Here is a 19,626-nt window from a genome sequence, read left to right as displayed (position 1 = left end):
ATGGCTGCAGGGGAATTGTGGTGCTGCAGCCATCTGGTTGCCATTCCTGCTCTCAGTCCTTGCTGTCAATGGCCCTTGGGACACTGCCCTTCCCTCAGGGGCCTGGGAAACCCTGCCCTGGTGCTCAGGCCGTGTCTCCTGGGACAGGATGGTGTCGTGTGGCCGGGACAACATCAGGCTGTGGCGAGTGCGGAGCGGAGCCCTGCGCTCGTGTCCCGTCAGCCTGGGCGAGTACCATTCCCTGGAGTTCACCGACCTGGCCTTCGAGGCGGGGCCCGAGCAGGAGCCGGAGGACCGTGCACTGTAAGGGCCTGTCACTGTCACCTGTCCCGGGCAGGAGGCAGCTCTGCAGCTCTCCCTGCTTAGTGTTCGCCTTCCCCCTCCACCACGGCGCTTTGCTGCGGCTCTCCCTCAAAATACAGCTGCCTTCTGGAGCTGGGAGAAGCTCTCCCCACTCAGCACGTGTCACCTCCAAAAAGGGGTTTGGCTGCTGGCAGAACATCCTCTTTGCTCTTGCCATGCTGCTGTTGTGCCATATTTAGTGACTCTGTCCCCACCTGAAGCTCTCTGTTGGATTCCTGGGTCAGCAGGAGGAGCCTGGTACACATCCTCTTGCATACAGACACACACTTTGTTGTTTTATTTTAATCATCAAAGCCAGACCTTTGTTGCCACCCCATGTTGTCCCACAAAGGCAGAGCTGTCAGCTCAGCCAGCCTGTGGCAGAGGGAGGCTTCTTTCTGGAGTTTATGGCAAGCTTTTAGCTCTTTTACTAATTTCAATTCCAAAGGCTCAGGAAACTAAATATGAAGCTCTGACTTCTTTGGAGGTGTGTTGAACACTTGAACACCTTGTTGACCTCTTATATTACTTGTGAGCCAGGACTGCTTTACACAAACAAGGTAAACCAAGGTGGTTTTTTTACTAAAAGCAAATCTCTCCTGGGTTTTTTTTTTTTTTTTTACAGCTTTGTGTGCAGCAGGAGTGGCCACGTGCTGGAGGTGGACTACAAGAACATCTGTGTGCGGAGTGCACGGCGCCTGCTGCCTGCACAGCCCCAGGGGGACGGGCAGGAGCAGGCAGGGAGCAGCTCAGGTGGGAGCAGGAGCAGGCAGGGAGAGGGTAAAAACAACCAGTGACCACCTCCACCACCATCGCGGTCAGAAATCAGCTCAAACCAACCAGCTCTTTACCTACTGCTGAAGAATTATTTTGGGGTTGATTAGATCATTGCTATTTGCCTCTTAAGGACTGCAAATAATCCTCCTTAGTACAGCAAAGTATCGTTTTAAGAAAGATTTTAGCATTTTAAATGCTGATTGCACTTTCAGAGAAACACTACTTTTAGAAACATGAGACAAGGTCTTCATTTGCTGATGGGAGGCTTAATGGAGAGATGGAAAAAGAACTAAGATTAATGAAAAAGATGAATTTGGGGATTTTTTCATTATTCAGCTGGTGCAGAGCGTTTGGGAAATCTTTGTTGCTGTACATTAAGTAGACCAACTTTCAGCTCTTCCATTAACTTGAACAGCAGGAAGAATTCACTTTCAAGTGTGATTGCTTTGATATCTTAAAACTTAGTGCATAGTTTGCTTTGGCAAATTGAGCTAATTAATCTATAATGTGGCCTTTGAGAGGCATGTAACTGCAGTTCTCACTTCATGGGCAAGAAAGGGCCCAAGAGGAGATGAAACAAAGTCCTTGGTGCCTCCTGGTCTCAGTGCTGGCTCTGACTTATGGCCTTTATACCTGAATTTAGGTTGGATGTTGGGGAAAATTTCTTGACTGAAAGTGTGATAAGGCATTGGAGCAAGCTGCCCATTCTATCCCTGGAAATGTTCAAAAAGCCTGTGGATGGGCACCTTGAATCAAAATCTCCCAGTTTGTGCATCTGTATCTCCCTTCTGCAGAGAGGCTTTGGGACAGGGCAGTGAAAGGGTTTGTACCTCAGTTAATCTGGGATATCCTTTGCTGCAGGATCCTATTTGATGTCACACTATGACACAAAATTACTCACAGACGTATGTTATATAAAAGAGGGAAGAAAAAGAACCAAAAGAGAGATTTTGTTTTCTGACTCCACTATATATAGAATATTAAAATGACAGTAGATTGGAGGATGAAATTACCACTTCTCCAACCACACTGGTAAAACCAACAGTTCATCAATTCTCTCCACCCACAAAAAAAAATACAAAACAATCATTATTTACATGAACAGTGTGAGAAAATTCAGTAGAAATATGTAAACATCAGAAAATGTAGAAAACTTTTAGAATAACTTTAAAACTCTCAAAAAAACAAAAACCCAGAGCAACATGTTTGAGGCAAAAATATGGCAGGGGTAGGAATCTTCTGTGCCTGACAAGAGTTTCATAATGATAAAGAGGAGTTTGGAGCCCTGAGGGGGGCTGGCTGAGACCCTTCAGCCTGTTCTGCCAGCACTGTGGGCTTCCTGCATCCTCCTCAGGCTCCAGCTGGCTGTGGGTGGACTACCAGACTCAGCTCTTGGATGGGCCCCCTCTCAGGTTGAGTTTTCTTGTTTCACCTGTATAAGGAGCTGTTGTTTTTTGGGTTTCCAGGCCCTGGGATTGCTATAAACAGTATCAGCATGTCCTTGACCTTCTGTGCCACTGGATCAGAAGATGGCTACATGAGGCTGTGGCTACTGGACTTCTCAGCTGCTGTCCTAGAGGCAGGTGAGTAGAGGTGGGAGTGGTGCTTCTGAGCTCCACATCTCCTGCTGCAGATCCAGAGCTCCATTGCCACAGCAATCCTCATGAGTCAGGGCTGTGTTACGTGTGCTGCCTCCAGGGCTGACTGCCTTGGTAGTCTTCAGTGGCAATTATTCATATTTATTCTTGTAACTCATAGGAAAAATGTGCAGGATCTCCTGGGAGAGAACTGACTTTCCATCTTGATTTTTGTCCCCTTCTAGCCACGGCTCATCTGTCCATGAAAAATTAGGGGAAAAGTCGAGCAGTTCTTGATTGTTTTTGAAACACTCACCGTTACAGCAGAGCCCAGGGACGTTAGGAAGGGCAGAGACTAATCTCTCTAATCTGTCACAACTCACACCTGCAAATGTTCAGTCGTCAGGTTGTGGGCTGCTCATTCCTGTGGGCATTGCTTTCCTTAATGTGGGTCTGTAGCTGTGTTCCAGCTGCTCCTTTCCCAGTGGATTTGTTGACTCCTGTGTCTTTCCCAGAGCATGAGGCTTCTGTGAGTTCTGTCTGCATCAGCCCAGACAGCCACAAAGTCCTGTCCACAACAGCTGCTGGGACTCTGGGCTACCTGGATGTCCAGGCCCGGGACTACAACACGCTGATGCGCTCCCACGAGGGCTCTGTGCTGGGCTTCTCGGTGGAGGGCAAGTGGAAGCAGATAGCAACAGTGTCCCAGGACAGCACCATCCGAGTGTGGGACCTCGCCTCCAGGCAGCAGGTGGGTGACACAAGAGGCAGGTGGTGTCCTGTCACTGTTGAGGCAGGGATGGGAATGAAGAGACTTCAGAAGGCAAAGAATGAGTGTTTATTCAAAGTACATCTCTCCTTTATAGAGAACATAATGAACATTAATTCCGTTGGTCTTAAAGTAAAAACATTTCACCTGATTGGTACACTGGACTTGGGTCAGTGTGGTAGAACATATCTATAAACAATATGAACGGAAAGCAAGATAACAGATTGTTTACATTCTCTCGGACTTTTTCCCAGGCTTAGCCTGGCAGAAATCTTTCTCTTTTCTCTCTGACTGAACTGCAAATATCCAGTGTCTCATGTTTATTAAGAGTCTCCCTGGTCTGTTTGGTCCATTTATCAAAGCCCCACAGTTCAGGAGCCCTCCCTGAAGCTGAGGGGTACCGTGGGCAAGAGACCCTTTGGAAGTACAGAGTTCTGAAGTGTTGTTAGGCAAAACTGTTTCCTTTTCCTCCATCTTTTGTTGAAGATTGCTTTTTAGCACAAACAATAACACCCGAGGGTTTTATCTGAGTGCCCAAAGACCCAGGACTTCAGTGGGCTTTGGATCCATCCAGGCAGGAGCAGGGAAATGCTCATGGTGGAGATGTGAGGCTGATCAGTTGTTGGGTCCAGCTGCAGCTCCAGTCCTCTCCAGCTTCATGCCTGTGGTGTCTCTTCCCTGCAGCTGTATGACTTTTCAGCTGCAGAGGAAACTCCTTGTACTGTGGCCTTCCACCCCTTCTGGAAGATGCTGGCCTGTGGCTTCGACAGCGGGGTGGTGAGGACCTTCAGCCTGGCTGCCTCTGACCTCCTGCTGGAGCACAAGTGAGTGAAGTGGGAGCTACACGGGGCTAACCGGGTGTCCTGGTGATGAGACAGAGCCACAGTGACAATCGTGGAGCTCCACAAGCCTCAGGTCCCAGCTGGGTGCGTTTGGGGCAGATCCCACAGCTCCAGATGGTGAAAGCCCAAGCTGTGAAAGCCATGAGGGCTTGCATTGTGACTTCCCAGTGGACAGCAGTAGGAAAGAGCTTGTCCTAGAGAGTAGCTGGGCAAGGAGCACTTGTGAGCCTCAGTGTGGCATTTGGAGGATGCTCAAAGGGAGAAGGAGCAGGTTCCATCCAGGCTGGAGCCTGCGCTTGCTGCTCGGTTTTCCAACAAGTCAGAGTGTTGGTTGTCCTGGGCTGCTACAGGGGTGAGCACAGCAGGGTCCTGCTCTGTTCCTGGTTAATTTATCCTCTTGGGTTCTTCACTGTGTTACACTCAATATCACCACTGTTCCCTCTGTCTGTGATTCCTTCTTCTCTTCTCTTTTTCCACATTTTTTGCCCTCTTTCAGGCAGCACCGCACCGCAGTCACCGGGCTGACCTTCTCTCCAGATGGCAATTTGATGTTCAGCTCCTGCTTGCAGGGAACTCTGGCTCTGTACAGACTTTTGGCACAGAAAATCCAGGTTCTGAGAGTCCTGGGTAAGACTCTGGCATTGGGGTTGCCTTTCTTCTTTTTCTGTATAAGCAGAGACGTCTTGACCCCAGAGCCAACCCAAACTCAGCCTGCTTGGAGTGATATTTCCCAGTGAACCTTCTGAGCTTTGTCATTTCCCCCTGCACTGGGCACTGCTGAGGCACCTCCAGTCCTGGGGTCAGTTCTGGGCCCCTCACAAGACAGACACGGAGGGATGGAGCGTGTCCAGGGAAGGGAACAGAGCTGGGAAGGGGCTGGAGCACCAAGAGGGGCTGAAGGAGCTGGGAAAGGGACTCAGCCTGGAGAAAAGGAGGCTCAGGGGGGACTTTGTGGCTCTGCACAACTCCTGACAGGAGGGGACAGCCGGGGGGGTTGGGCTCTGCTCCCAGGGAACAGGAACAGGACAAGTTGAACCGGCCCCAGCTGTGCCGGGGGAGGTTTAGATTTGATCATGGGAAAATTTCTTCATTGGAAGGGTGGTCAGGCACTGGCACAGCTGCCCAGGGCAGTGATGTGGTCACCTGGAAGGATTTAAAAGACATGTGGATGTGGCACCTGGGGACATGTTTTAGTGGACTTGATAATCTTAGAGTGCTTTCCCAACCTTTATGATTCTGTGATTGCTGTTTGTACCTTCTGTGTGAGCAAACCCCAGTGACTGCCAGCACTTCCCTACCTGTCCTGGTTCAAAGCCTCTCATCCTGCTGGTGTGATGATTTCATTAATGTGCTGGGGTCACAGAGATTTATCCATGCCCAAGCCCTGATTCTTTCTATTCTGTACATGTGCAATTTAATTTGTTTGAAGTGGATTGTTGCCCTAATCCTGCTTGCAACAGAGCTGCTCTGTGCTGGTGAAAGGAGCTGGTGGAGAGCTGGAGGCAGGGCAGGGGCAAGGCAGTTTGGAAAAATTAGTGTCACATTTAATGTATACTTTAGAAATTAGTTGTGACAGCACAAGCTTGGGCAGGGAAAGGAAACTCTGATTTTTATACTGTGCAATATTGCACAAAGAGAAGGAACCTGCCCCAGGAAGTGTGCAGGAGAAGGAACAGGGGTTGGAGGAATCAGGGAATTCATCCAAAATAACCCAGGTTTGGTGTCAGTGCTGCAGCTGGACTCTGGTGACTCTGCTCTGAAACTGTGTTTGCTGCCTGGTCACGTTCCAGGGACAGAACACTGGAATTATGGTCATGGAATAAATACAGAGAATTGCTGTAATTTCAGTGATTTTCAGACCTCTGGGTCTCTCTGCCCTCTGGACTGACATCAGTGTGGTGGTGTTCAGCACTGACCTCATTGTGCTCTGGGTTCAGACACCCAGGCTGCAGCTGAGATCTCAGAGCTCCTCATCACAGCCTCTTGTAACACTAAAAAATTAGCCCTAAAATCAATTTTATTCCTTTGGCTTTGTTCTGCTCCCCTTGAAAATGCTGTGTGTTCACTCAGGCAACAAGCTGTGCATCTTAACCTTGTTTTTGAGGTGGTTCACTGCACATTCTGGGAGTGTAAATAAAATTTGTAGCATCTCCTACAGTACAGGTTGCTTTTTTTCTCAGGCTGCAGGAGAAGCTGCAGCTGCTGCCCGGCAGCACCATCAGAGTGGGCTTTGCTGCTCCTCACTCTCTTGCTGTGTCCCCCAGGCAATGTGGTGGCCCAGGACGCTGGGAGTGGCGTGGACACTCTGGTGGTCAGTGGGGACAGTCGCCTGCTGGCCTTCGTGGGGCCCTCCAAGTACGTGGTGACAGTGATGGAGGCCTGCTCACTCGATGAGGTACCCAGCAGAGTCCCCTCACTCCTGGGGACAGGGCTGTCCCCTGGAAACTCCATAGGCAGCATCCAGGGAGGTGGATCAGGGCGTGGGGCTGACAGTGAGCTCCCTGTTTTCCGTTCTGTAAGGCAGAAATAACAAATTCAAGGTTTCTTCTCCTCTGCCTTCATTCCCCTCTAGAAGGATAATCTGGAGAGGTGCTGTGGAGGCTGTCAGCTCTCACCTCCCTCTTGACCTGCTCTCCTGGGCATTGCCTGGACCTGCAGCCCCTCATTAAGTGGGAAGGGAAGGGTCCAGGGGGCTCCACAGCTTCGTGTTAGGAGCATGGGAGCAATCCTGAGGCTCCTGCAATGGTTGTTCAGTGGCTCTTTGTTCCACAGCTGCTGAGGGTGGACATCAGCATCCTGGACCTGCACAGCACCATCTTGGACTCTGCAGTGAAGGTCTGCTTTGGTCCTGTGCCTCAGGGCGAGCTCCTGGTATCCACTTCTTCCAATAAAATCCTTGTGCTTGATGCAAAAACCGGACGGCTGGTGCAAGAGGTAGGACGCTGAAATTCATCTACGGTGTCTCCTGTGGGGGCTGGGCACTTCTTGTCTCTCTGGGAGGTTAAATGAGAGAAAAACTCCTCCTGGAGCTCACAGGCTTCAAAGAAACACAAGTGGGAAGCCTGCAGCTGTCCCAGCGTTCTCGTGCTCAGGGTGAGCCGAGCTTGTCCTTGTTTTCCACACTGTCACACTGCTTTTCTCATGCTGAAATGTAAATAAGGATATGAACCAGCTCAGCTAAGGCTGCTGGTGCCATTTCTTGTCCTCAGGTGTCCCCTGTGCACAAGCTGAGCTGTTCCTCCTTGGCACTGAGCAAGGATGGCCAGTACCTGCTCACTGCTGGTGACAAGGTTATCAAAGTGTGGGACTATCGGATGCGCTTCAACGTCAACTTCCAGGTACTGCCCATCCAGGGAGGGAAGGGGGTGGTGCTGCATTGCTGAATCTCCAGAGAAGAGAGCAGCAAATGGGCCCTGTATGACCTGGCCCAGTGTCCCCAGTCCCAGTTTGCAGAGAAATGCAGCTCCAATCCCACACTGTAACAGTGCCTGGCAGTGGGCACTGTGGGGCTGCCAGAGCACCCCAGTGAGACCCTCTGCAAAGGACAGAGATAGGTGATAGCTCTGTGTTAGGGACAAAGAGAGAAAATGGAGAGGAGAAAGGTTCACCCAAGGCTTCAGAGGCAGGATAAGACTTTGGACTCTTCAGCTTTTGCTTCCTTCCCCAAATGAATGTGTTGGAGGTTGGCCCCAGATGGATCAGCCCACCGGTGTGAGAAGTGTAGGTGTGATAGGTCCTCTTCTGGACCTTCTGCTGAGGCTTGTAGACCCTGGCTGGGCAGGACAGGGAGTGGAGTAACCCCATCCTGACAAGACAAATGGTGATGGGGACTCAAGGCGTGCTCTCTCCCAGGTGTTCATCGGCCACTCGGAGCCCGTGCAGCAGGTCGCCTTCACCCCAAACCAAGAGCACGTCATCAGCGTTGGGGATGCCATCTTCCTCTGGGATTTCCTAGCTCCACCTCCAGTGAAGTCATCCCCAGCCAGGTAATGGTGCTGGCAGTGCCTGTCTGTGCCCCCATTCCCTGCCCCATCCCTGTGTGACTCCAGTCTCCTCACCTCCCCAGGGCTTGTTCCCCCACGTCCACTCTGGTGCTGAGGTCAGGTGAGTTTGCCTCTTCCATGAGTTGTGCTGGCAGCTTTCCCAGAGGGTGGGGAGTTGGGGAGATGGTTCCTTCCCTGAGGGAGTCATGTAGTGGGGGGAAAACCAGCTAATTAGCCTTGAAGGACAATCTCAAATTAATTGGCAGCGCCTCTCAGTCTGCCTAGGTGGGGATGTTCTGAGCAGAGTCACTCTGGGCATTCTGGTAGATTTTCACCTTTTGCCTTCTGTCTTTCTCTGCCTCCATCTCCCCTGTCTTCTTTCTCCCTCACTGTCCCTCTCTCTCTGTCTTTCTCTTTCTTAAAACACAGAGAAGTGGCTTCTATGGAAGCTGGAAAGCTGAGCTTGGAGGTGTCACTATCCAGAAGGATGAGAGGAGCATGGGGTGAAGGAAGTGACACCAAGCCTTTTTCTTTCCTAGACAGCAGCTCTGAGACACCCAAGGATGTCTCTGAGACCCCTCGGCAGACAGTGCCTCTTCCACTGCTGTCCTCCCCACCGTGTCTGGATATCAGCTCTGTCCACCCAGCAGCATTTCAAAGTAAGAGGAACTGCTTGCAGGAAAGAGGAAAATGAACCTCCTTTTAGGAAAAACTTGCCTAGTTCAGCAGCATCCTTGGAGCCATCCCTACCTGGGATCCCTTCTGGCAGACTTGACAGACCAGGCTGCAATTCCTTCCCCTAAGCTGTGCTTAGCTGGGGTTCAGCACCCCTTTATCCTCTGCCCTCCTCCACGTCCTGAGCTGCTGGCACAGCCTCTCTGACTGTGCTAAACACCTTGTTGGTCATTCCTCATAGGAATTGTCTGCTTTGCCCTCCACCCTAAGAGCTGAGCTGTTCCACAGAGCAGGGGAATGACACTGCCAGAAGTCAAGGGGTCAGGCACACATGAAGTGGTCCTGAAGGACGTGGATGGCTCCATCTTCCCACTGATTTTTCTCCCCAGGTATTTCCTCTGAGTCGGACAGGGAGGAGGAAGCAGATCTACCAGACAGCAGCAGGAAGGTGGCAAATGAGCACAAAGATGCCTCAGTCATTGTGGTGGAATCAGATGGGAATGAGGAGCCTGTTGTGAGGCCCAAAGTGAGGCAGGAGAGCTCAAGGTCTCCTGAAAAACCAGCAAACGGTAAATCAGGGGTATTTCCAGTTTGTACAGAGCTGCAGGCCTGCATGGCAGCTTGGTCTATCCCCCAAAACCAGTGAAAGGCCATTATTATTACAGGGCAGAGAGACCCAGACACGTGCTCTGAGCTGTGAGGTGAAAGGCTGCAATGCGTTCCTTAGGAATTTTCCCTTGGGCATGACCTTCCAAGGGAAATCAGTACTGAGGGAAGCTCACACTGATCCCTAAAACTGCTCGTTTTTCTGGCTCTTTCCCTGCTGCTGCTTCTGGGCACACCAACCAGAAGCCTGTCTTCAGCCTGGAGCCAGTATCGTCTCTGAGTGGCACGTCCCATTAAATCCAGCTGCAATTAAAGCTCCCAATGGCTCTATTAATAGCTGCACAGCCTGGGAGCTGCAGTGGTGTGTGGCGACCTGCCAGGAGCAGGCAGCTGCCAGTGCTCAGCCTCAGCAGGACTTATTGGAAAACCTCAGGATAAAACTGCCCCCAGTGCTCCTGTTCCAGACCTGGAGCTGTGGGGCTCGTGGTTTCACAGGGATGCCCAGAGCACAAGGCATGGGTGTCCTTAGGCTGTTTGCAGTGTGATGTGGCTGAGTGGGTGTGGGAAATTTAGGATTCTTGGATAACTAATTAATATGATTAAGCAGAATCCGTTTATTGTTTACATTAAGTACTTATATATATATTATAACTCTTCTGTATAAGCTGATTGCGTATTTTTATTGGTGTTTTTGTTTGTCTATGTGTTTTGTATGTACTTTTCAGAATATGTGATTGGTTATAGTTTAGGTGGTTTACAGTTCTTTGTTGCCTCTTTTTGTGGTCTTGGAATTCAGTTTTTTAGCTTCTCCTTTCTCATTTTAGTACAGTTTATGTCTTAGTAACTTTGATGAATTTTAGAGAGCTTTGAGAAAATTCTGGTAAGAACAGTTACAAGTGAAATGGCTGGTGCACGCTGTAGTCTGAGTTGTTCAGATACATTATTACAAGTGGGAAAGGAACTAACCCAGGGAATGGCTGGAGCTGTGTCAGGGAGGGTCAGGCTGGACATCAAGAAAAGGTTCTTCCCCCAGAGGGTGCTGGGCATTGATTGAACCGGCTCCTCAGGGAATGGGCACGGCTGCCAGAGCTCCAGGAACACTTGGGTGATGCTCTGAGGTGCAGGGTGGGATTGTTGGGTGTCTCTGCAGGGCCAGGGGTTGGACTCACGATCGTTGTCGGTCCCTTCCCACTTGGGATATGCCACTAGTGACACTGCAGTTTGCTTTTTGCCTCGTGTGTGTTCACACGTGCACAGCACCTGAATATAAGCGAGCCACAGCCTGGGTGATGCTCCCAAACCCTTCCCAGGAGCAGCATCCCATGGGTACCATTTTCTCCTTTGTGTGGCAGAGCCCAGGAAGGGGGCCAAAACTCCCAAGTCCCAGTGTTCCATCCGCCCAGATTCCTATCGGCATTTCACTCCTCGCTTCAAGGCATCAGTGCTCCCCCAGGTGAGAGCTGTGCTGGTTACCAGGTGGAGAACAGGCATTTTGGGGCTGGGGTAGGTGGATTTTCCAAATTATTTCCATTTTGTTCTCTGTTGGAAAGCAATTTGGGAAATATACCCCTAGGCTGATGTTCAGTGAGAAATCCTAACGTTAATTCCCTGTTCTCCTCTACATGTAAATCTTCCCAGACTAGTAAAAAGTGAGTTGTGCTCAACTCTTTTTGTGTTGCCCAAATCTGCATACATTTTTATTCAAAAGGAGTGGAAATGGCATGTGCTATTGAGAGTGAAAGACGAGTGAGCAATGGAGTGATTCATTGTGCTCCCATATTTGCGAGCAGCTGCATTGGCAGAGCAGGCTGGGGAAGGCAAATCCATGGAGCGTAGTGAGGAGAGACGTGGCACAGCTCCTGCTCTGTTAACAAACACAGCAGGGATAAAACAGAAACTTAACTCAGCCCTTCCCTAAGCTCTGCTGCTAGTGCTGGGAGAACAGCTACATCCAAATTTCACCCCCAGTCCTCTCTCTGTCCCTCCACCTGGCAGCATTTTTCTCCCAGTTCTCTTCCTGTTGAAATATCTGCATTCCAAGTCAGTGGAACTCTTTCCCAGCAGGATTAGCAGCTGCTCCTCAGCTTGGCATTTGCTGCCAGCCTGTTTTGTGCCCTATCTGAAAGCATCTGTGCCTGGCTGTGCTGGGGCAGTGTCTCTTTTGTTACGGAATGTTATTTGTCTCTTCCGTTATGGAATTGTGTGAGTGTTGGCAGGATCTGTGTGGGATGGATGTTTGAGGACACTCACTTTTTCCTGTGTGGGTGTTGATGCACCTGACCAGACCATTCTTCCAGAGATTATTTTAAGCCAGAGTCTGTTTTTCTTGCAGAGTTTCTTGTCTCCTCCAGCAGGCAGTGAAGTGCTGAAGCTGAAAGCAGTGATTGGCTACAATGGGAATGGCAGAGGGAATATGGTGTGGAACCCAGATACAGGTACACTGGGAGTGCTCTGGAGTGGTGGGATGTATTGCCAGAGAAGCTGTGGCTGCCCCTGGATCCCTGGAAGTGCCCAGTGCTAGGCTGGACAGGACTTGGAGCAGCCTGGGATAGTGGAAGGTGTCCCTGCCCATGGCAGGGGGTGGAACAAGATGAGCTTTAAGGTCCCTTCCAGCCCAAGTCACGTGTGATTCTATTCTGTGATTCTAGGGATGTGTACTGAGTGAAATTATGATCTGACTGTTGGATTGGGATCTTTGCTTGAACACAGAGGTTCTTTGTGTTGGTAAAATGCAGTAGCTCTTTGCTGTTGGCAAGCTTTAGTTGGTGGGGCAGACTCAGGCTCCAGTTGTTGAGTGGACAGAGCAGGAGGGAAGCTCACAAAGCCCATCCTGCCTCATTTCTCCAGCTGCAATGATGCCCAGCAGCTCTGCTTTACTCAGGTTAGGGAAAGTGAGATTTCACCCTGCTCCCAACCTGCTGCTGGTGAGCTGCATCAAAGAGTCAGCTTTTACGTATTAATGAATCACAGAATTTTCCACGTGGGTTGTGGTGGGGGCTGTATGTGCAGCCTTTCCATGAAAACATCCCCTCTCCTCCCCCTCCTCTGCCAGGCTTCTTTGCCTACTCCTGTGGCTGCATCATCGTGGTTGAAGACCTGCACTCGGGGTTCCAGAACCACTGGCTGGGCCACGCCGAGGAGATCTCCACACTCACCCTCAGCCACCATGGCCAGGTGCGAGAGGCTGTTCTGCCCCAGGCCAGGGCTTGTCCCTGTCACTTTGCAATCCCAGAACCTAAAATCCCATTTCTCTGTTCCTCCTTCTGCCTGGAGGCTATGGAGATTATTTTAGAGTCAGCTATCTGTTGTGCTGGCTCAGTGTGGGCTGGAGAATGTCCAGAAAAGGGAACAGAGCTGGGGAAGGGCTGGAGCACAAGTCTGATGAGGAGCTCAGCCTGGAGAAAAGGAGGCTCAGGTGGGACCTTCTGGCTCTGCACAACTCCCTGACAGGAGGGGGCATCTGGCAGGGGTCAGACTCTGCTCCCAGGGAACAGGGACAGGATGAGAGGGAATGGCCTCAAGCTGTGCCAGAGGAGGTTCAGGCTGGACATCAGGAAGAATTTCTCCATGGAAAGGGTGGCTAGGCATTGGAAGGGGCTGCCTGGGAGTGGTAAAGTCCCCATCCCTGGAGGTGTCCAAGGAGGAGCTGGATGTGGCACTCCATGCCCTGGGCTGGGTGACAAGGTGGGGATCAGTCACAGGTTAGACTTGATGATCTTGGAGATCTTTCCCAACCTCAATGATTCCATGACTCTGAAAAGGCTGTTCCCTTCCTCTGGGTGATGCTGCCTTTCCCTCCTGCCATCAGCTGAACGGTTGTTTCTCACTGAATTCTCCATTTGCCAGCCACATCCCTTTAATGTGGGATAACTGAAAAAACCCTTAAGGCTAACGAGCATTCTCTAATTACTTACACATTGTTCTGTTAGGTTCTTGCCTCTGCCTCAGGGCGGAAGGATGGAGACTCCCACTGTCAGATCTGCATCTGGAGCACCCAGGATGGGGCCTGCACAGCAGAGCTGTTCCACCATGAGACACAAGTGCAAGCCATGGCATTCTCCTGTGATGACAGATTCCTTGTCACCATAGGTGAGCACTCCTGTAACAGCAGCTGTGGGTGCAGGGGTGCAGGGAGCAGACAGCTCAAGGCAGGAGGGTGCTGTGAGCACCAAACCCCTGCCAGATGTGCAGCAGGCTCGTGGGTAGGAAGCTGTTCTGTGGTATCCTTGGGACAGCAGGGAATGCAGCAATTACAGCTTTCTTCTCCTGACTCATTGGTGCTTCTTAAACCCCCTGTACATGGTTTGTGGTTACTATTTATAGTGTGCAGAGGGAAAAGCCTTCTTCTGGACTTGTTATTGCTGCCTAGACGGACTTGGACAGAAGTAGCCAAGCTCCCCACTGTGAGCCTCCTGCCAGGCAGCCATGTCAGCACAGGATGGATGCTCAAGCTGTCTGTTTTGTTCAGGCAGGGGACATTTAAAGGACAACATGCAATTAGGAAGCTCTTGTTTTGCATGAGAGGGCACCTGTGGAGCAGGCAATACGCTCGCTCCAGGCTGGTGAGGCTGCCTTTGGGAAGGAAAGCAGGCTTTGCTGGAGAGAAAGGGAGCTTTGTGCTCTTCAGGGAGCAGTGTGGGAGAGGAGCTCTCCTCCTCCAGCTCTGGTCTGGGCTGCAGGGGAGGGAAAAGCTGAAAGTCCACAGAGCTTGTGGAGCCTGGGACAGGCAACAGGAGAGCACTGGCCTCCTGAGCTCTCTGGAAGCTTGGGAATTTTGCCATCACTGAGGCCAATGCCTTCTGCTCTCACCCAGCTGTGGTGGCTTCCATGGAGGTCAGCTCCCACCTCAGCTGGGACCTTGGCAAAGGTGACATCCCGTTCTTTGTCAAGACAGGGTTAGCCCTGAGTGCCCAGTGTCACTGGAGAGTTTGTGTGGGGCATTCCCCAAGGTGTGCAGAAACTCCCAAGGATGGAGAAACAGCAGGGAAACTGCTCTGCCTGCTCAATCCCAGCCCTGGCTGCTCCATATTACTCCTCTGCCAGGACAGCTTTGCTGCAATCTCCAGTGTGAAGTGCTGGGCCAGTCCTGTCTGTCCTTAACTTGGGCAAGCATCTGCTGTGTTGTGCAGCTTGTGCTGTGCACAGGAGTTGTGTCCATGCCTGGAATGGTGTTTGGGACAGTTGTCTCCCAACAGCTGGATGGGGGGGTGACGGTGTTGATGTGTGTGTGCTGTGTGAGGCAGCAGAGTTCTTCCTGCTGTCTTTCCCATTCTCCTTAGGGGACTACAGTGACCAGACCGTGGCTCTGTGGAGCACCCACACCTATGAGCTCATGCTGTCCACTCGTATCTCAGAGCCTCTCCATGATGTGGCTTTTAGCCCTTTCTCTCACCAAGACCTCGCCTGTGTGGGGAGAGGAGCTGTGACATTCTGGGTGTTGGAGCAGCAGGGAGCTGCTGTCAGACTCAAGGTAAACTTTCCTTTTACCTTTTAAGATTTATTTTCAGCATCTCTGACTTATTTTCTAAGCCCCTGGTGAGGGCTCTGTGAGAGCTGATGATTTCTCTCAGTGAGGTGATACTGACTGTGTACAAACAGCTTTTGGTTGTATTTGTGGCATTAACTGCAGGAATTGAGGGGAGGAGGATGTTTTTTCTCCTGATGCATCTAAGCATGTTCATTCTCTTTGACATTCCTGCTTTTTGTGCTCTGGCAGGTTCAGCGTGCCCCTGCCCTGGACGTGCTGGGGCTGGTGGAGCTGACATCTCTCTGTTACGGCGCTGACGCTCTCCTTTACAGTGGGACCAACTCAGGCCAGATCTGTGTGTGGGACACAGAGACCAATTCCTGCTTCATGATGTGGGAGGCTGATGAGGGCGAGATCGGTGGGTGCAGTGCCAGGGCTGTAACAGGGAATGTGTTGGGAAAGAAGCCCTGAGCTCACAGACTTCCCATTCCAGCTGTGCTTGGAAAACCAGTTTGCTGTGTGGGATGCAAGATGTGTGGGGTTGCAATGGATCTGTGACCTGGGTTTCCTCGGGGTCCTGGGTTTCCTGGGGGCTTCATAGAATCATTAGTGTTGGAAAAGGTCTCTAAGATCATCAGGTCCAACCACTAACCCAGCACTGCCAGGTCCAGCATTAAGCCATGTCCCTGAGCACCACATCCACAAGCTGTTGAATCTTGCAGGGATGGTGACTCCACCACTGCTCTGGGCAGCCTGTGCCAAAGCACCTACAGTCCTCTAGTCTGTAAAACAGTGCTGGGCTGTAGAACCCTCCCACTTTGCTGCCCAAGTGGCTGTCAGGAGCACCCTTGGGATGATGACAGGGTATCACTGTCACCACTTGTAACAAAGAGATGGGATCATCGGGCTAAGAACGATTTATTGCTCAGATAAACATCAGTCTCAGAGGACATGAGATTTTAGAGGAGCAGGCAGTCGGCCATAGCACAAAGTAGTCACAAGTTCTTTGTGACAAGGCAATATGTAACTTTGTAATCAAATAGACACTTGCCACAGGGTTTATTTTGCTTTTCTAACCTATCACCTTTACTTACTTCTGCTGCACTGTGGATACTTTTGTCCAATGGCTTCTATCTCGTTTGCACACATGCTTCTACTATAACTCCATACTATTACATTACTACACTATAAACCCTTCACCATCTTACCCATACAGTTTCTTTCTTACTTAAGGCATATTTTTACTTACAACTATAGAAACATAAGATTTTTCTACTTAATGTCTATGTGTTGTATTTTTACATCAATCCTAGCTTCTCCCAAGGCTGAAAATCATACCCTTCAGTGGCTGTGGAAGTTCCTATTTTGCTGATTCCCACAACAGGGAGCAATGGACACTGACAGGTGCCCTTCCTCCCCAGGTGTGCTGCTGTGTCAGCACCACCGGCTGCTGAGCGGCAGCAACATGAAGCGCATCCGCCTGTGGTCCGTGGCCACCGTGCAGGAGCTGAGGCTGAAAGGGCCCAATGCCAGGTAGGAGCTCGTGGCCCCTCACCTGGCAGCCCCCAGGACCTGTCTGAGAGGTGGCTTTTCGCAGGCAGACACCACGTGCAACCACGCTGCTCCTGCTACTCTTCATCCTTAGCTTTTTCTCTCCATCCCGTGACTGCTGATTCTTTCTGTCTGGATCTTTTGACTGAATTTTTGCCACAGGTAGCTGAACCCTCTTAATAGTGGAAGGGGGTGTTTATTGTGCCTGAGGTTTGTGTCAGTGGTTTGTAGGAATTCCTTTAGGAGAATTAGAAAAAATACCTTGCCTTTGTTTATTCTCTCATGCTATTGCATGCCCTATTTTTTTCTTTCCTGTAGAAAAAGTAGTTGAAGCACAAATCACAGAATCATGGAATGGTTTGAGTGGGAAGGAACCTTCAAGACCATCCCATTCCAACCTGCCATGGGCAGGGACACTTTTCACTGTCCCAGGTTGCTCCAAGCCCTGTCCAACCTGGCCTTGGACACTTCCAGGGATCCAGGGGCAGCCACAGCTTCTCTGGGCACCCTGTGCCAGGGCCTTCCCACTCTCATGGAAAGAATTCCTTTCCTATATCCCATTTAATCCTGCCCTCTGGCAATGGGAAGCCCCTCTCCCATGTCCTGTCACTCCAGGCTCCTGTCTGAAGTCCTTCTCCAGCTCTCTCTGAGTTCCTTTAGGCGCTGGAGGGGGCTCTGAGGGCTCCCAGGATGAACAACCCCAGCTCTCCCAGTCACTGTTCCCTGGACAGGAGCCCTTCATTGAACTGGCTCATTAGAAAGTTGGATTTAAAGCAGGCAGAGTGGCTGTTCCAACATCTGAGCCAGTCCTTCTCCCACCCTGCCTTCCTCCAGGTCTGGCTCAGTCCTGCTGGAGCACGAGATCACCCTGGATGGGACCATTGTGAGCGCAGCCTTTGACGACTCCCTGGAAATGGGAATTGTGGGCACCACGGCAGGGACCCTGTGGTACATCAACTGGGTGGAGAGCACCAGCATCCGACTCATCAGTGGCCACAAGAACAAGGTCAGAGGGGCTGGGCCTGCTTTGTGTTTTGCTGTTGCTTCAGGGTGTCTTTCTGCTACAGAAAAAAAGGGTTCAAATGGTGGGAGAGAAGGTATTTTATGACAACTTGCAATGCACCTTGCCTGGTCCCACTTTTGGGGTTAGGTTTTCTGTGCATGGTCCATGGTGCAGTGCCTGGTCCTGCCTTTGGGGCTGAGTTTACTCTTTCCCATGATTGATAAGGTTGGAAAAGACCTTTAAGATCATCAAGTCCAAGCACCAACCTAGCACCACCACAACATTCGCCATTAAACCATGTCCCCAAGTGCCACATCCATACATTTTTTGGACACTCTTGGGTATGGTGACCCCACCACTGCACTGGGCAGCCTGTGCCAGTGCTTTTACAATGCTTTCTGTGAAGAAATTCTTCCTAATATTCAATCTAAATCTTCCCTGGTGGAAATTGAGGACATTTCCTCTTGTCCTGTTAGCCCAAAAGCAAAGCTCTGCACCATCCTATGTTCCCTCTCATCTGGTGTGTCCCATGAGCAGGATGAAGGGGCAGGGCAGCTGGTGTGCTCTGGGCTGTGGCACCCACAGAGCCCTGTTGCCTGCCTTTTCCCTGGAGCAGGTGACCGAGGTGTGCTTTAGTCCCGACGAGAGTCACTGTGCCACGTGCGGGGAGGACGGCAGCGTGAGGATCTGGGCTCTGTGCAGCACTGAGCTGGTGGTGCAGTTCCAGGTGCTCAACCAGGTAAGAGCTCATGGCACATCAGTCCCTTCCCTCAGGGAAGTGTCCCCTGTGTCACCGTGTCTCTGCCAATTTCCTTGCAGAGCTGCCAGTGCCTGGCCTGGAAGCCTCGTCCCGTTGGGGTGTGGCCTTATCCCGGTGAGAGCCAGCATGTGGTGGCAGGGTACAGTGATGGCACTGTCCGTGTGTTCAGTGTTTCCAGGACAGAGATGGAGCTGAAAATGCACCCCCATGCTGCTGCACTGACAGCAGTCACCTATTCCACTGATGGTGAGGCTGCCTGGGGTGGCAGTGGGGACGTGTGACCTCGGGGAACGTGGCTTGGTGCTGCCTGGGTTTACCCTGACCTCCAGCTGCTGTGTCCTGACCACCTGCCCAAAGCCCCAGGGCCAGGGAGAGCCACAGAACTTGTCTCAGTGAGCTCTGGTGACTCTGCCAGCTGAGATGTGGTGACTGGGACACAGGAGGTGCTCTGGCTCTGGGATAGCCAAGGGGTTTGGGTACAACAAACACCTTTGTTTTATGATGTACTGTGGCTCCTCTTCAGTTTGGAGGTTTAGTGGGTGTCTCTGAGACATCTCATCAGCCCTTGACTGGGATGTTCCCAGCCTTTCACAGTGTTTCAGGACACTGGTATCCTGTAGTCTTGGACCTTTCTTCTCTGACCTTTTTTCCTCCTACAAGAAGTGTCCCATTCTTTCTTCTCCTCTGCCATCAGGGGAAATGATCTTATCAGGGGGCAAGGATGGGATAGTGGCTGTCAGCAGCCCTCGCACTGGAATGACCATCCATGTCCTGGCTGACCACAAAGGTTCCCCCATCACCGTTCTCCAGTGCACCAGGAAGCAGGTGAGACCTCAGGAGTGAGTCCAGTCCCCATCTGTCACTGCACAGCTCTGGGAAGCAGCATGGTCAGCAAGTTTGCCTTGGTGTCCCTTGCTTTTCCTCTTTGGAAATCTTTCTCCATCCCCTCCAGCAACTTCTGAGCAGTTTTTCCAGGGATTTATTCAGTGGAATAAATCTCCATGTGTTGCAGGTGCAGCCTGAGTGAGGCTGTACCTGCAGGGGGACCTTTGATGGCAGTTGTTGACACCCTGCACGCAGGTGTGACATGAACCTGTGCCCAGGTTCTTGGAGAGCAGCCCAGGCTGTGAGCCTGCAGCCCCTGTGCCCCCCAAAAATGGTCTTCGGTAGCCTGTACCATTCCTCTGTGGAGCTGGGAAGACTTGGCTGTGCAGCAGTGGGATGGTTTGAGTACCTCCTTTGTCCTCTTCGTGGAGAGTTTTTTCCCTTTGCAC

At 51.2% G+C, this 19,626-nt stretch overlaps 1 protein-coding gene across 2 annotated transcripts in view; it reads left to right on the top strand.

The window, feature by feature from the left end:
- LOC128796156 (mitochondrial Rho GTPase 2) overlaps window positions 1–19,626 on the top strand; it is a 45,765-nt gene that overhangs the window by 9,474 nt on the left and 16,665 nt on the right. For both annotated transcript variants that reach the window (XM_053957551.1, XM_053957548.1), the window contains exons 14-37: window positions 148–303; window positions 968–1,095; window positions 2,586–2,702; window positions 3,212–3,447; window positions 4,150–4,289; window positions 4,804–4,934; window positions 6,572–6,702; window positions 7,080–7,241; window positions 7,517–7,645; window positions 8,160–8,293; window positions 8,374–8,411; window positions 8,830–8,949; window positions 9,355–9,534; window positions 10,924–11,024; window positions 11,904–12,006; window positions 12,624–12,745; window positions 13,501–13,660; window positions 14,851–15,041; window positions 15,288–15,456; window positions 16,460–16,571; window positions 17,424–17,595; window positions 18,209–18,331; window positions 18,412–18,598; window positions 19,047–19,177. In XM_053957551.1, coding sequence (XP_053813526.1) covers window positions 148–303; window positions 968–1,095; window positions 2,586–2,702; window positions 3,212–3,447; window positions 4,150–4,289; window positions 4,804–4,934; window positions 6,572–6,702; window positions 7,080–7,241; window positions 7,517–7,645; window positions 8,160–8,293; window positions 8,374–8,411; window positions 8,830–8,949; window positions 9,355–9,534; window positions 10,924–11,024; window positions 11,904–12,006; window positions 12,624–12,745; window positions 13,501–13,660; window positions 14,851–15,041; window positions 15,288–15,456; window positions 16,460–16,571; window positions 17,424–17,595; window positions 18,209–18,331; window positions 18,412–18,598; window positions 19,047–19,177 — 3,373 coding nt within the window. The remainder of the gene's footprint in view (window positions 1–147; window positions 304–967; window positions 1,096–2,585; window positions 2,703–3,211; window positions 3,448–4,149; window positions 4,290–4,803; window positions 4,935–6,571; window positions 6,703–7,079; window positions 7,242–7,516; window positions 7,646–8,159; window positions 8,294–8,373; window positions 8,412–8,829; window positions 8,950–9,354; window positions 9,535–10,923; window positions 11,025–11,903; window positions 12,007–12,623; window positions 12,746–13,500; window positions 13,661–14,850; window positions 15,042–15,287; window positions 15,457–16,459; window positions 16,572–17,423; window positions 17,596–18,208; window positions 18,332–18,411; window positions 18,599–19,046; window positions 19,178–19,626) is intronic.

Source organism: Vidua chalybeata, chromosome 16, assembly GCF_026979565.1.
Source record: "Vidua chalybeata isolate OUT-0048 chromosome 16, bVidCha1 merged haplotype, whole genome shotgun sequence".
In the NCBI taxonomy this organism is placed as follows: Eukaryota; Metazoa; Chordata; class Aves; order Passeriformes; family Viduidae; genus Vidua; species Vidua chalybeata.
Note: the sequence above shows the minus strand (reverse complement) of the source record. Positions and strands in the feature narration are given on the sequence as shown.